General features: G+C 39.6%; 1 protein-coding gene across 10 annotated transcripts in view; it reads right to left on the bottom strand.

Moving 5' to 3' along the window:
* The window catches only part of DGKH (diacylglycerol kinase eta), a 178879-nt gene that overhangs the window by 89371 nt on the left and 72053 nt on the right, over positions 1–17455 (bottom strand). For 9 of the 10 annotated variants that reach the window (XM_072782927.1, XM_072782932.1, XM_072782930.1 and 6 more), the window contains exons 2-3: positions 17083–17193; positions 13970–14050 (exon numbers count right to left, since the gene is read on the bottom strand). In XM_072782927.1, coding sequence (XP_072639028.1) covers positions 13970–14050; positions 17083–17193 — 192 coding nt within the window. Of the gene's footprint in view, positions 1–6965; positions 7079–13969; positions 14051–17082; positions 17194–17455 lie in introns of those variants that run through there. The other variant, XM_072782937.1, reaches the window with a different exon arrangement.

The raw sequence follows: 17455 nt of genomic DNA, 5'->3' as shown, positions 1-17455 counted from the left end.
ATAGAGGCATGTAAGCTAGCAGAATCCAGTTTTCAAAGAAGCAACCGAATTCAACATAGTATAATTCATATAGTCTTAGAACCTACACAAAAAATGTTAAAGAAAGCAATCGATTTAACATCTTCTGAAACTATTTTGTCTTTGAGACTTTGTTTCAGAGTAATGGGCCTAAATGTGACTTCCCAGAGTCTCTGGTTTACTGGAGAACATAAGGTAGGAGGATATAGTGAAACTATAGAAGGTAAAGACCATCCCTCTCAAAAGTGTGCTCCCCAATCCTGCTCTCACTGGGAAAAGGACCCAGCAGAGGCCTCAGGGAGTCTACCAAGAATGGCTTTCTGTGTTGCTTACTGGGATATCTTATTATGCCATTTGTATAGATAAATTACATGTATGATAATAATAAACCACTGTTTCTCTGAAGACTAATGAAGTTTGGACTCAACTCAGTATTAAAAGTTTCTAAGGGGACGCCTGGGTGGCTCAGCAGTTGAGTGCCTGCCGTGATCCTCGAGTCCCACAGTGGGCTCCCTGCAGGGAGCCTGCTTCTCCCTCTGCCTATGTCTCTACCTCTCTGTGTGTGTGTCTCTCATGAATAAATAAATAATCTTTTTTTAAAAAATAAATAAAAGTTTCTTAAAATTCAAACAAACTGTAGTTATTAATGTTTGGTCAAGTCTCTATAGTATTAATTTCCTATTGCTGCTACAAATCATTCTCTCATAGTTGTGGCAGTCAAAAGTTTAGGATCAAGGTGTCCAAAGGGCTGAATTCATTTTGGAGGCTATAGGGGAGAATCTATTTGCTTGCTTTTTCCCCCTACTAAACACTGCCCGCATGCCCTGGGGCTCATGGTCCCTTCCTTGTATCAAGCCAACCTTCTGCTGCCACAGTCACATCTTTCCTGATTCCTCCTGCCTCCTTCTTATAAGGGCCCCTGTGATTACACTGGGCCCATTCGATAACCCAGGATAATCTCATCCCAAGATCCTTAACATAATCAAAACAATAGGGTCCCTTTTGCCACATAAAGTAACATTCACAGCTTAGAGACATTAGGATGAAAATGTCTTTGTGGTTCATCATTCAGCCTACCACACCAATATAATAAATAATACAAAATTAGAACTTTCAATATTGTAATAGTGAACAGGTAAATCAATGACACTGTCATCTATTTTATTATACTCATAATTTCAATTAACATCCACGGATACAAACGACTTTTCTTCAAAAGAATGAATAGTTAAGGTCTTGAAAAATAGGATACTTAGGAGGCTCTACTGTTGATAAATAAGCAGAATGATTGCTCCAGTGGCATCTCATGCTTTTAAAGTGCTTTGCTGTCAATAAGGTCACATATATTATCTCATTTAATCTTCCAGATAACTGGCCTACTTGATATGTAAAAAGAAATTTAACTTGTTTAAAATTGCAAAGTCATTAAGTAGGAGAATGGAAGTATATAGTCAGGTCTTTTGGATGCAAATCACACCTATCTTCCCGGTTATCCCAGACAAACTGTTTCTCCGCTGCCTTTATGTGGATCACAGGACCCTGTCAAAAATGAAATCAATTGTGCTATCATTTGATATGTGTAACTCTAAGAAATCAATTGGCATCAAAACAATTCTGTCTAGATAAAACAAATGCATTAAGATATACAAAGTTTCAAATTAGCAATAGCAAAATAATATTTCCTATAAAAATTTTTAACATAATTAAGCTGTAACTTCCTTTCGCTATACATGTAATAATAGTTACACCTATCCCTTCTATCCCTTATTACTAAACACATACTTGAGTCACCAAAATTGGTATTTAAAAAGAGCCTAAAAATTACTGATCATCACTCTAAGAGCAGACCAAAAACCTATGAATATTTAGAATTCCAATATAAAGCAAGTATGTTTCACAACTACCGAAGGTACATAAAAGAATTCAAAACTGAAAGGCAGGCTGCACAAAGCACCTGCATTACTCTATGCAGTTCACTCCGTGTTCACAAGTTTGCAAGCTTCTCTTCAGGTTCAGCGCTCACCTATTTGAAAACCTGTTTACTGCCCTTCCCCAATTACCTCACCGAAGCTTGCCACTTTCCACTGCAACATGCTATTCATACCTCGACAGCACTTTTGTCCACTTACACATTAGCACTGGGTCCTTTCCTGACTCCACCTGCTTCACGTGTGCTTCACAACCACGTTGTAATGGGCAAGTGGGATGCTCGCCCAGAGCATGTTAGGTGATGGGCAAGGATGATGGGGTACATGAGCCATCATGTCGTGAGGAAGGTGCAGAAGGATACCTACTGTGGTAGTTTAAGACTCACACTCTGACTCCAATGCCAAATTTTCATTCATTCACTAGGAAATGTAGAGTGCCTTGTTTTACGTCAGACGACGTCGCAGCTCAGGGACAGAAAGACGAAAGACCCAGTCCCTGGACTCCTGGAGCTTGCCGCTCACTGAGGAGCACAGATAAGGAAACCGAATTCCAATACAGTGGGTTCCTGCCAGCTTCCATACCACTCAGCTTAGCTTCCAAGATGCTTCAAGATCCAGACCCTTATGTGTGCTGTGAGCACCCAGGGTGCAACTAGAATACAGTGGAAGGCAGCTGACCAAGACCAAAGACTCAGGCAAAGCTTTCTTGGTTGGGGGAGTGATAGTCAAGCAAGTAAGGGTGAGAGGCAAGTAAGCCTGGGAGCATATTTCTGTGGGGAGGGAACCAGGGGAAGGAAGGGAGGGCATGCTGCAGACCAAGGGGCATACAAACACGTAATGAAGAAAGGTCAAGATAAGGGTTGGGTATGACGAATAGTGTAAGATGGCAACCATGGGTAGAAGAATAAGGCAAAGTTAGAGAGGTCATCACGAAAAACCTTTTACGGTACTAAGGGGTGTGGATTTGAACCTTAAAGTGACAGAGCATGCCCTAACAGGCTTTAAGCCAGGAGGAACCAGGAAACATATGTTCTAGAAAGATGGCTGGCAGCCATAGAGAGGGTCAGCTTGGTGGTTGGTCACAGGGGAGAAGATTCTTTTTTTTTTTTTTTTTTTAGACTGGTTAATTTATTTGAGAGACAGAGCAAGCTCAAGTAAGGGGAGGGGCAGAAGGAGAGGGGGAGGGAGAGAATCCCCAAGCCGACTCCCCACTGAGCATAGAACCCTTCGAGGGGCTAGATCCCAAGGGCCCTCAGACGACGACCTGGGCTGAAATCAAGAGTCCAACACTTAACTGACTGGTGCCCTCGAGAAGACTCATTAACCTTTGGAAAGGGCCTGAGGGGACATGAGGTCAGGGTGGCAGTGGGCTGCGGTGTAGGGGAGCATGCCATGAAGATGTGAGCACATAGGAGACAGGCGAAAGAGTTAACAGCTTTTTCGGAGACAGAATGAATGGGACTTGGTGATTAGCAGGTTGTGAGGTGTGACAATGACGGAGCAGCTTAGATGATTCCAGCTTCCACATATGAAAAGGAAATAGCTTGCAAGTCCAAAATAATCAGAATTACCACTTACGGAGTAATTCAAACAGGCCAGGACCCGTGTGTGCTAAATATAAAACATTATTTATATAAGATAAATAAGATTTAGATAAGATACTTATCTCATCTACACAACCCCAAAACTAGCATTTGAGGAACCTCAGAAAGGAGGCTTGTCACTTGCCCGAGGTCACAAGTACATTTAGGATTTGAAACAAAATTCTGTCTGCCTTCCTAGCCATCTACTAGAGAATGAAAGGATAGCAAAAAATTTACTGATGGTACCCTAGAAGAATAAGCAGAAAAGACTTGACGTGCTGCTCACTTTTTCTCCTCTTAAAAATAATCAGGGAAACTGTACAGTTATATTTTAATCCTATACATACTTGCACATACTTTAAAGATGAGCAAGAAAATTACTAAGATGAGCTGGTAAATGAATAATAATAATAACAACAACAACAATAGTAAATGTGCTAGCATAGATAGGTCTCTGCAAACCAGGCACCTCTAGAAAAAAAAATATTAACAGGATATATAATCATATAAAGCATCTTATTTGAGAGGGGTTTTTTTCAGTATTAATTGCAATAACAAGGGTCACGGTGATTTTAGAAATTATTTATGTAGGCTGTCACATACACTTTTACTGCAAATTACCAGTGAGTATTAGTTAATGGACACAGTAAAAGTTTTACCACTCATTTAATATTTTCAGAATGTACCAGAGATTGGAACAGAGCATTAGCCTCATTCCCTTGGCACAAGCTCTATTGGTTTATAACCGTAAATTGCTTTGTACGGAACACATATGTGATGGGAAAGTTCAAAGCAAAATAATTATCTTGTTTGTACCAGTCACCACAAAACTAAAACATTTCTAAAGCCTAAATTTTCCATTACACCATAATCATACTTAAGGAATAGAGAAGACATTTGAATATGCTAGAAACTTAAAAAAAGAACCATGCCAATGATCCAAAGGAGCACTTTAAAGCCATTTCAAAGCATCTCTCAATTGCCTACTAGCATCACCAGGATGCCTTCCCATCATTTCAAATTCATACTGTCTAACTCACAATGTCTTCTTTTTACAACCAATAAACCTACTTGTGTTCAAATTTTCTACCCTTAATTAAAGGCATCATTTATATAGCAATCCTTCCAAACTCTACGTTAGTTTCCTCCTCTCTTGTCCCCCTTCCTGCTGGCCACAGCTCTCCAGTCTTTCCCACAAGATCGCTCATACATTGCTTCCTTCCCTCCCGTTACAGATGGTCTGATATGTACCCTTATCATGTTTCCTTGGACACTGTAGCAGCGTCCAAATTGAGCTTCCTGCAAAGCCCATCACTCTTGTCAAAGGCATCTGATAGGAAGCTGCCAGAAAGGGCTTCCATGAAGCATTTAGAATTTCCTCTGAATAAGTAATAAGCATTTGTGAAACAAAAAAATTCAAAATGTATTGAGGATGAAAAGCCCATCTCTCTCCCAAATCTGCCCCCCAGCCACCATGTCTCCTTCCTAAAGGCAAGTATGTCAGCTTCGATGTATCTCTCCAGAGAGATTCTCTGCATAGACAACAAATATGTGCTCTTTCAAGGTTTAAATACATGGCTGTGGGCCCATACACACAAACCCCACCTGCACAGAGTAACAAACACAGCCTAACATTTTATACAAGCACATTGTTCCACATCTGGCTTTTCACACTGAATAATACTTGGAGCTCAGTGAGTATTTTTATTACATACAGAACTGATTCCTTCTTTCTCGTGGTTACAAACATTGTACTATGTGAAATATGTCATAATTCATTTCAACCAGTCTAACTGGCACATTTGGGTTATTTCCAATCTTGTGCTATTACAATGGGTGAGTAGCCTGGTATGTATGCCTTGGCACACATAAACAGTACTTTTCTCTACCTCTGCTAATTCTAGATAATATGGGCAGTCAAGGCACTGATGAACCCAAGGACTTAAAAAAAAAAAAAAAAACTTTCTTTACCACCTATGCTGTAAAGTGTGTATCTTGGTCATATTATATTTAACCTTAGGTTAAAATCTTTTAGAAGTTTTTCAGCAGCACTTTTGAGTGTAGTCCTGTCAGTCCTTGCTGGGGGACATGCTTTTATCCATCCAACCTAAAACATACTCACATAAACAACACTTTACTTGTACAAAACAGCAACTCTAAATTCCTACGAACGTTCCCAAAAGGGGACACCTGGGTGGCTCAGTGGTTTAGCACCTGCCTTCGGCTCAGGGCATGATTCCGGGGTCCCCACATCGGGCTCCCTGCATGGAGCCTGCTTCTCCCTCTGCCTATGTATGTCTCTGCCTCTTTCTCTCTCTCTCTCTCTCTCTCTCTGTGTCTCTAAAAAAAAAAAAAAAAAAAAAAAGGTTTCCAAAGGGAGAAGGATTAGCTGATTTGTTCTCATACTTTTCTTAGAGCACTCCAAGATTTTTTAGTCTAGCTACAAAAGGACCAACGGTTTCTTGTTTCCTAGGACTCTGGTCTGAGGAAGCTCATGATAACATTAAGAAGTATTTCTCTGGGTGAGACTCTTGGAAAAGATTCTGTATCATTAAATGAAAAGATAAACATGATACCCCTACAGAAACAATGATAAGATAATTCATTTCTAAAAGTCTGATGTCCAAGTTAGAGGAAAAAAGAATGCAAATTTCAAACCCCACTTGTAAATATTCAGCTTTCATAGAATAAAGCCCTCTACACTACGTATAAGTCCATGTTAAGAGGCAAAACAACCACTCAAATTGCATTAATGTGGTATCATTTTAGAGTGCTATAAAATAGATTTAGCCAATATAGGTATAAAAAACATGTGGTTTGCCACTATCATGCATCAAATAATCAGGAGACCACCGCAATCATTAATCACAGCAAGAATCATGTTTATAAGACTTATTGTTGATAAAAAATCATCTGAGTCACAATGTAGAGTTCAACTAGAATACAAATACTTGTGGGCATATAATAATCTAACCTCACTGGGGAAATCAGGGAACTTTGCTCTCTAGCTAAATCTTGAAATGACACATTTCTCCCAAAGGAAAACTAGAGTTTACAAGTATCATTCAACATTCATTCAACAAGACACATTCTTTCATTCCTTAGGCAAATATTTATTGTCTTTCCCCTCTGTGCCAGGTCTGGTGTTAGCCCTGGGGATCCAGTGGTGAGGAAGACAGTCTTTGTTTCTGCAAGGAAATTTCAGTGTCTACCATCCCCTCTCACTCCCTCCCACATACACATGCCATGCAAAGATCTCTCCAACAGCGCTCTTGAAGGATGGTCACTCAGCTCTTGCTGGGTGGTATAATGAGACAGTGTGTGTCAAGTGCCCGGCAATCTCTAAATCCACTCCTCCTTGCCTACTCTCAACAAACTCCAGGAGCTGGGAGCTCTGAATTCCACACTAGCTGTGCATAGCTATTAGTCATCCAACCTTGAGAAATTCATTTCAGCTCTCTGAACCTGAGTCTGCTCTGAGAACTCTGTTCTTGAAGACCCCTTCCAGTTCACAGGGGATGAGAGGACTAGAGATTTCTAATAATGGACAGAGCCATTACATCACAAGAGGCCTGTTCTATCAGATGACTCAAGTTAGAAAGTTCTCTTTTAAGTAGAGTTAAAATTGTCCCTCTGTGAATTCAACTGTGAATCTTTGTCCTGCACACTGCAGTAACAACACAAAACCTGTCAACTGCCTCTTACGCATGATAATCCCTCGAACATTAAAAAGATGTCACATGTTCCCAAATCTTTAAGATAAAGAGTGGCCTCTAATGGCAATCTCATGATTCCCCAGACCTTTGTATAAAATTGGTCACCTTCCTCTGTGAGCTCTTTATCAACATTTCTATTTAAAATACAGTGCCCAAAATAAAATGTAGTATTCTAAATTGGCAGTAGGACCAGCAAGTGCTAGCTATATAGCTGGTAATGCAATATAAGACTCTATGATTGACCTGGAGGAGAAAAGACAACTGAAACATAAAATACAATTAGAGGAATACTATCTGAACCATACTTCTTGAAAGTTCCACAATAAAGATAGCAGAGAGGTCAAGAGTACAGAGTGACGTCAGGTGACCCAAATGGGTTCAGATTCTAGTTATTACGTGTGTTAGGTGCTCACTTCTCTGTTTCAGGTGTCTCATCTAAAATGGAGAGCACAATGGCATCTACCTTACAGGATTTATTTAAAGAATTGAAAGGATTATCAGCATTTAGAAGAGGCACATAATAGTTACAATAAATATCATCATCAGAGTAGGCAATTTATTTGTCTAAGTGATTACTTAAATGATTATTTAAAACCTGTTCTGTGATGTGTATTCACAAATGACATAAAAATAACATTTCATCCCTTTCTTCGTAACTAAAGATTGAGATACTAATGGATAAAAGTAAACTGATACTTAGGTTCAAAGGATGTGGTATCTCTCTTAAGAGAGAAGATGAACTGGATTATAATAACAGAGGAAGCTAAGGGAAAAACAAAATAAACAAAGTACACATTAAAGAAACACATTTTCCCCCTCCCATTAAAACACAGCCTGCTCATTTCAACTACATCACAAATGTATAATTTTTGGCATTTTACGTGCCGTATATTCTCATTATTGGCTTGTTTTTCATACATACTTTCTAAAACTTCTTTGGAGGCATCAACTCTAGTGCTAATCAACCTTCAGTCATGTTGGCTGTGGCAAGTGACCCCTAAACTAATAGGACTCTGTTCCAGGGCTTGGTTAGTTCTAAAAATAAGTGCTACCACATGGTATCTGTGGTTCACACAACCGGGTAAGCCAGCATGGATGTGCAGTCACCCTGACATTCCAAGCACACTCATAGATCACTCACTAGAAATGTTAAGAGTATTAAATAAATCAAATAAATTACCTCTGCATTTCTTTCTAGTTAAAAAAAAATGTTTTCTTCATAAACTTCCAAAATAAGTTTTAACAATGTCAATACAATAATTTCTTTTAAAATGATGACTCGTGTATTTAACATTTAGCCTGTCCTTAAAATTGAAAGAAAATGGTCATTTGAATAGCACATTTTGAAAGTCTAATGTACAGATGCCTTGGTGGCTCAGTGGTTGAGCCTCTGCCTTTGGCCCAGGTTGTGATCCCGGGGTCCTGGGATCGAGTCTTGCATAGGGCTCCCTACGGGGAGCCTGCTTCTCCCTCTGCCTATGTCTCTGCCTCTCTCTGTGTGTCCCTCATGAGTAAATAAATAAAATCTTTAAAAAAAAATAAAGTCTAATGTCTTCCATGTGATCGCGATGACTCTCAAATCATTAAGAGCTCTTCTTTAGCATATCCATATAGCTAACAAAGGAATGACCATTACAGAATGGTTGCTTTTCCCAATAACATCTATTAATATAAGATAAAAGTGGAAATAAATCTTCACCACACCTCTGAAAGAGAGGCAGGTGGATTTTTTTCTCCAGATAAAGTTCATCCATGTTCTCCTTCAGAATTCCCAAACTTGTTAGGAATTGGCAACACACTATCACTTGTGAAAGGAACAGGTGGGATCATAACTCCAGGATAATAACAGCGACTAGCACTTAGTATACTGTATGTGCTCATCACTCTGCTGGGGATTGTAGGGAATTATCACATTTCATTTAATCCTCATAACCCCGCTGCTATTCTCCGTTACAGGTGAGAATACAGATTCACAGGGGTTAAGTAATTTGTCCAAAGTCACATAACGAGAGAGGGCCAAGCCAGGACACAAACCCATGTTGTCTGACTTCACAGTCTAAGGTCTGCCACTGAGTAAGCCACCATAAGCTGGGATATACACATCATGACTAGTGAGAAAGAGACAGAGAGCAGTGGGTATGAGAAGAAAGAAAACAGAGGCAAAGACTAACCAGATGGAAAGAACCCTATGTGAAAAGGGAGAGCCCTGGATTAAAGCTCGGGAGGGCTGGGACCCTTTCTAGGGATGCACCTATGTGACCTGGGGTTAGCAGGGGAGTCAATTCTTCTCTCCAGTCTAGTAGAAGAACATGTTTGCTACAGTACAGAAGTGTGTGAAACATAAAAATGTTCAAATGAAAATAAAACTCCGGAATGCCATGCAGAAGTCAATAAAATCAAAAAGGAAATGAATAATTTAAAAAATGAACGAAAAAATTGGGAATGTGTTATAGATGCCATAGTCATAGAAGTGCTATGGGAGGGCACGTGGGTGGCTCAGTCGATTTGAGCCTCTGCCTCCGGCTCAGGTCATGATCCTGGGGTTCTGGGATCAAGCTGTGCATCAGGCTCCCTGCTCTGTGGGGAGTCTGCTTCTCCCTCTATCCCTTCCCCCTGCTTGTGTGCTCTCTCTTTCTCTCTCTCTTTCATGCTCTCTCTCAAATAAACAAAATCTTAAAAAAAAAGAGAGAAAATGCTATTGTAGAATTTAAACTACACATAAATTAATGATGAACATTAATGAATCCTGAAGGCCTATGAAAGGCCAATAATGCTGTCAGGGGCTGTCCTTTTCCATTCCCTGATCATGTCACCGACACCTAACGTTGTGAAAAATGCTTTCAGGGTTTTATTGTCACCATCAGTGGTGTCTATTGCAAAGACACCTGTGAAACCCAAAACTCCAACCGAGGTCAAAATGATCCGATTTAATGTAATTAAATATGCGTGTGTGTCTCTGTGTGTGTGTGTGTATACATATCTATCTATATATATATATATATATATAAAAATCTCTTAATTTCAACATTGTGAGATCTGGAGGAGAGGCATCTGGCTATGCTGAGAAATAGATAAATGGATATTGCGTTAAGCCACTAGATTTGTGGTCATTTGTCACAAAGCAATAGAAAACCAATGTGTGCCTGAGGTGATTTAGACAACCAAAAAAAAAAAAAAACAAAAGACAATTGTTAACTCTGGGGATGGAATCACAGGTCTGTGCAAGGATGGAAAAGGGAAAAGTAACCACTGAGGAGGTAGGTCTGAACTATGTCTACATATCCTCTCACTCTCACAGTGTCTATGTCCCCATCCCATGAAGCTCGGCCAACCTCAGTGACTCACTCATAACCGACAAAATGCTGCAGAAACAATGCTAAGTAACTTCCCACGTGAGGTCAGTTTCTGTGGAGCTCTCTAGAACTGTTGCTCTCAAACCCACTGTACTAGAGAGTTTGGCATCAGGTTTTCAGGCAAAGCACAGCTTGTCCATTTTCCATTTGCTGATCACAGATTTTCCATTTCCTATTATCTCTTGTCAATATATCATTCTTAGGGACTTCAAAGCATTGCTGTAGTGAAGCTGAATTTGGCCATTCCTGCATTCTCCAGCCGTAGCACCACCAACTACACATTAACCTTTGACATGAACTAGCCAAAATAACACCATCAATACCAATCCATGCAATCCAGAAAGGTAGGATATTTAAATATTTAAAGATAGGGAAGACTGTCAATTACTGGTTAGAAACCTATCCCTTATTCTATTTTATGCCCTAGAAAGTTCTACCAAACTCATTTGCCGTAAAACTCTAACCATTAAGTGTCCACATTTCTAGCCCAACAAACTTCAGAAATAGCATTTGGTCGAGTGGATAAATCCCTTGAAAATATTTCAACAAAACGTCTTCTCATGTGTAAAATCAACTTTCATCTTATTAATTAAATCAACAAAGACTTAACGGAGAAGATACTATGAGGTAAAATGACATGACAGCCTGTCCCTGGGGAGATTATAATAAACATAAGCACCTAATTAAATGTAAAGCAGAATACAGTGAGTTCCATAGTAAGAAAGGCACTAGAGGAGAGACTTAGAGGTTCAAGAAAGAGTTCTACGAAAGATAACCTCTCTCAAATCAAAGCTTTTCACTTCCTTTTACCTTTATCTAAATCAACATTCTAGACACCTTGTCTTTACCTGAGATTGTTCCATTCTTCAAATATTAAATTTTGGGACCTTCTTTCAGACTAAACTCTAGATCCCTGTTGAGGGAAAACCCTTACTGCTCACTCCCCCATGAGTATCCACAGAGGGAAGAAGACTACCGTTCACTCCCTAGAGAAGGCAAGTGGTTCATCACCTTATTCCACCTTTATTTGAGAGGAAGGAAAAAGAAGCAACAATTTATCAGAAGCTCAGAATTTAGTGGTTGTTGGATCCTGTTTGGCCATGAATAAGCTGTCCCTCACTCCCTATGTTTTATTCTCAGGAACTAAGAACACAGGGGAAGATGGATGAGTTATTGATCCCTCAAGTATCCAACAATACCTTTATCTTTCTGTCCAATATGCCTATAAACATCAACCCTGGACGAACCTTGTTGCTCTCTCTCTCCCCACCTTGAAGAAAATGTGACAGGCATAGGATGTAGGTACATTACTTAACTTGATCTCTGTCTTCGTTAGACACTATTTACTACCTCAGAGTCTTCTCCAGGTCCCCGTTCAATTTTCAACTCTCATTTTCTACAGAAGCTTCTCCAAACCCACGTAAACCCTGACTCACAGGGTTCAATTTTATTGAGAGACCTCGTCTTCAATTTTATTGAGAGAACAGTAGTATCGGGGTCTGGAATAAACGAACTTCTTGTACACACCTACCTCCATAAGCTTTCTGTCTCCCAGTCAACGCTAGTCTCTAAGTGGGCTCTGGCTCCCATGCCCTTCCATGTACTCAGCAGGCATCCTTCCATCCATTCTCCCCTCTCTCTCCTGATGCTTCAACTTTCGAGTCCAACAACAATTCTTTCCTCTCTTCATACAGACACACTCAAAACCCATTTTAAAAACGAAGCAAAAGAACAAGAACAACAAAACTATTTAAGCCTGAACAGTCTTCTAGTTATCTTTGATCTCCTTCTTACAGCCAAGCTTTTCAAAAAAGCAATCCATCCGGGCTTCTTGGCCTTGCCACCTGTTCCACAGTGCAGCCTGATGCAAGCCACCCTCTCCCGGAAGTCATTCCCATTAATGTGACCCAACGACCTCCAAGTTACCAAATTCCACACACACTTCTCATTTCTTCTCTGACTTGACCTCCCTACAGTACTGGATGTTTAACAACTTCCATCCTAAAACAATCTTCCCCAGGCTTTTCCTAACATCATCACCTCCTAAGACTCCTTCCATACTTCAGAATGCTCTTGTCTTCATTGGTCAAACTTTAAATTTTAACATTTTCCCAGGATTCTATTCTTGGCTTTCCTCTCGTCAAACTCAACTCTCCCTGGGGAGGTGGGAAGGGGGGCAGGAATATTTTACACCACGGATTATCCCACGTGCCTGTAAATCCATATGGCTGAATCTGAATGCATTTGCTTCCTCCCCCACCCCTGCCCCCACCAGTGCCTACCTTATCATGGCACTGCTCTCTATTTGTCCATCTGTCTGTCTTCCCTGCCCTGGCAAACCCAGGAGATGGACACAGCACAACACTGTCAGTAGCGGTAGCTTCCTTAGCAGGGCCTAGGAGTGTGGATGGGGGCAACACCACAGCAAAAGCAATGCATCTCACAGGACCCAGGAATATATAGTTATAAAAGCCACCCCGGAGGAGCATCACTGAGCTCTACTGTGAATATTGTGAGGGATGTAACAATATATGTATTCATCTCTGAATCTCTGTTGCTTAGCCCAAGTGTCTAACATGTGGTGCATATTCAAGTCATGTTTTTTGCATGAAAGAAGTAGAAGGAGGAGATCTCTGAGATAAACTGGTAGAATTTTAACAGCTACAGATGGAGGAGAACTCATTCAAGCCAGGAGGAATGGGAAAAGTCCAGGCACAGATGGAAATGCCGGACCGGTGGGGTGCAGGAGGACAGAGTCTCAGTAACGCTAGAATGCAGAGGTATGATTTTACAAAGCTTGAGGATGGAGCTGCAGATGAAACCTGACAGGCAACAGTGAGCCAGTGAGTTCTTTCAAGCAATGTGATTTGTAACTGGAAAAGAATTCACTAGAACTGAGGATACCTCGTAAGTAGCTATCAAACGAATTACTTACATGAGAATAAATGAAGACCTGACCTATAGCAGCTGCCTGAACGACAGAAATAGAGTAAAACGCAGAAGAGAAGGGAAAAATATTATTTTTAATATCAAAGGTAAGAAACAGATTTTCTGAATATTCCAAAACAATGGAATTATAGCTGAAGTATTAAATTTAAAAGGAGTGAAAAATTTAAATCACTAAAATTAGAAGGCCTAAAATGGAAAACATTGTAAATACTTTCAAAAAACACATTTAATACATTGGTTTATTGACCCAAACAATCATGAATAGTACTGGGTACACAACAACTTTCAACTTTATTGGGTTGGCAGGAACTCCAACACGGGTAAGTTGACACACAGTTGGTAACGGAAGAGGACATTCTGTACATGTTCAGGAAAGTCATTCTATAACTTTTAAGAAGGAAGTCAGCAGAATATAGCCATACCGTGAAACTGTTGTTAGCATTTTTTGTGCTTGCTTCAGCTACACTGGCATCTGAGAGGTCAACTTCATCGAATATCAGAGACTGTTAATGAAAAAAAAAACACAAACACATTCAATAAAAACCTAACTCCATACTCATCAATAATTTTATTTATTTATTTATTTATTTATTTATTTATTTATTTATTTATTATTTTCTGCTATCAGGTCATGACTACAAAGCTATGTTAAGGATTAGGAATAGAAAATGAGGGATCCCTGGGTGGCGCAGCGGTTTGGCGCCTGCCTTTGGCCCAGGGCGTGATCCTGGAGACACGGGATCGAATCCCATATCAGGCTCCCGATGCATGGAGCCTGCTTCTCCCTCTGCCTGTGTCTCTGCCTCTCTCTCTCTCTCTGTGACTATCATAAGTAAATAAATAAAAATTTAAAAAAAAAAAAAAAAAAAAAAAAAAGGAATAGAAAATGAAAAAAAAGTCATTAGTGGTTCTTTGCAATTTCTTCTTAGAGTAAAGCCACAAAGTAAAACTAACTCATAAATCCCAAACTGAAAAGGTCTTTAAAGAACACTGTGGCACAGAGTTTCTATGCAAAATGTTCTGTGTTTTCTAGAAGTATAATTTATGGGGAACTCAGTGTGTCATGCACTCGTTCACACATGTGCGTGTACTATCTCTCTCTCTCTCTCTCTCTCTCTCTCTCACACACACACACACACACACACACACACACAGCAATGCGTCTTGACAGGCAACAGCCTGAAACAACTTTGCCAGGAAAGCAGAGGCAGCATTATCATTCCCACATTTGCTAAGTGAGATGAGAACTAGTCCTGGCTTGGATCATGGTGAGTTACTGAACTTTCAGAAACTTATTTTCCTCATCCAAAAATGGGTTTGAATGAGAAGGTGAATGTGCTCTGCAAATATAAAATGATGTTTCTTTTGCACTTTTAAAAGTGGTTTTAATCAGAAAGTGTCAATGATAAAAACTCCACAGAAATAGAATCTTTAACAATGTTCAATTTAGAGATTAGGAAATTATGTGAAATAAACATATCCTTCTGACTTTCAGTCAGCTGGTCATTGTTCATACTCATTCAATGTTCTTGCAGCAAGACAGGTATAACAGAGAATCTCCAGAATGGCAGAAAGAGGGCCCCTTCCATCTGCACCCCAATGTTTATAGCAGCATTACCCACAATAGTCAAGCTATGGAAAGAGCCCAGATGTCTATCGACAGTTGAATGGATAAAGATGCGGGATATATATACATGGAATACTACTTAGCCATCAAAAAGAATGAAATCTTGCCATTTGTAATGACGTGGATGGAACAAGAGGGTATTATGCTAAGTGAAATAAGTCAGAGAAAGACAATTATCACATACATGATTTCACTCCTATGTGTAATTTAAGAAACAAAACAGAGGATCATAGGGGAAGGGGGGAAAAAGTTGAAAACAGAGAGGGAGACAAACCATAAGAGACTCTTAACTCTAGGAAACAAACTGAGAGTTGCTGGAAGGGAGGTGGGTAGTGGATGGGGTAATTGGGTGATGGGCATTAAGGAGAGCACTGGATGGAATGAGCACTGGGTATTATATGCAACTGATGAATCACTAAATTCTACCCCTGAAACTAATAACAGTATGTGTTAACTGAACTGAATTTAAATTAAAAATTCAAAAAAATTAAAAAAATTAAAAAAAATTTCAAAAAAATAAATAAAATTACGAAAGAAAGAAAGAAAGAAAGAAAGAAAGAAAGAAAGAAAGAAAGAAAGAAAGAAAAAAGAAAGAAAAGGGCCCCTCATCTGATAGCTTCCACCATCATTCCAAGATCCCTAAAGGGTACGCAAGTCCACTTCACTCCAAGCAATCTATTAGACTTGTTCCCTGACCAGAAAGAATTTATAATCTAGCACAGGAGAAGAAACAGACATAACTAATTGTAATATAAGATGGCCTATTGAAAATGCAAGAGAAGAAATAGTACAGAATGCTATGGAAGGTCACAGGTCATTTCTCCAGAAGAAAACATTTAAACTCTTGCTCTTGTGAATGGTGGAATAAAGACTGTTTGAGGGGATCTTAGAGAAAACAGGGAATTTCATCAAGTGGAGACAGAGGGAAAGTCATCTATGGGTGGTAAACATGGGGCAGGGCCAAAGGCTATCAAGTGCTCAGTGCCGCCTAGAGATGAATGTAGAAAGGCAGCATGGAGCCAAGTCAGGGACAACCTCGAACATAACGACTTTTAAAATAAGATTACTTTATTTGGTTATTGCTTGTACAGCTGCATAAACTAAGAATTACATTTGTTTGCATATTTGATTTTACCTCCCAGGGTATAACTCTACTAATTATATCAGGAACATTATTTTTTTACTATGGAAATTATCAATTGTTCAACTGACACAGTAGCAAGAAATCTCCATATTTTCAAGGAACACTAAAAGATCAGCTTTAAATGGAAACTCCTCATTACTAAGTTTTCTCTTCCCAAACCACATCATTCTTACTTTCTTGGACTGTCATATAAAAGTTATGTAAAGCCTAGATTTCATTTCACTATGGTTTTTATTCTTAACTGCTAGCATAATTGAGAGATTGTTTTGTATCAGGCACCACGTATATTATCTCATTTAAGCCTCCTCAAAACAAGGCATGCAGCCCGCAGCCACTCTACTGGAATGTGCTGGAAGTGGGACACAAACTCCTGTCTAAAACCAGATGATGGATTCTTAGCAATTATAGCAATTTTCTCTCTCCTGGTCAAAGGTAGCAAGGAAGGTGGGGGGGGGACCCAAAATTTTGAGCCGATTTCATTTAATAAGGTTACATTTAATGTTCTACTTTCATTTAAGGGAAGAGGAAAGGAAGAAAGAAAACCATACTAGAACCTTCCCATAAGGCTGTCCTCCATAGACACGCCATGAAACTTGACTTCAATAGACTCCCTTGGGATTTGGTCCAAGATGGATCACACTCATACTGAATTCACAGAAGAACAGTAAGGCTCTAGTGAGCACCAAGACAAAAAGTTCATAGAACCAACATTTTTAATCCATCCATAACCTCAGGTGCTTGCAAGTAATATTCTTCCAAATTACCTTGGAGTCCTTTGCATAATAAAGCGTACGGCCTCGAAGCTTGAAGTAACGCTTTTTCCACCTTTGGAAGGAACTGGTTTGCTTCAACAGTTGTCCCTCTTTAATACTGGTCTGGGGAGAGACAGAAGCACAACAATATGATTAAAATGAAATTCCAAACCAAATAAAGTTCAGAATTAATGACACACTATCACTGATATTTTAAATATTCTTTCCCAGGTCCTATAAATTAAAGGAGAGAGTAATTTCTTCTTTCTGACCAACCAAGGAAGGCTATATGTAAAGCCCCAAAGAGCAAAGGTAAATCTGACATGGTTCCCTGTCCTCCAAGTAGTCACACATAATAGAGGAGACACAAGCACCAAACTAATAC

The sequence above is a fragment of the Canis lupus genome, chromosome 17 (assembly GCF_048164855.1).
Source record: "Canis lupus baileyi chromosome 17, mCanLup2.hap1, whole genome shotgun sequence".
NCBI lineage: Eukaryota > Metazoa > Chordata > Mammalia > Carnivora > Canidae > Canis > Canis lupus.
The sequence above is the reverse complement of the archived record's forward strand: the minus strand, read 5'-3'. Positions and strand labels throughout refer to the sequence as shown.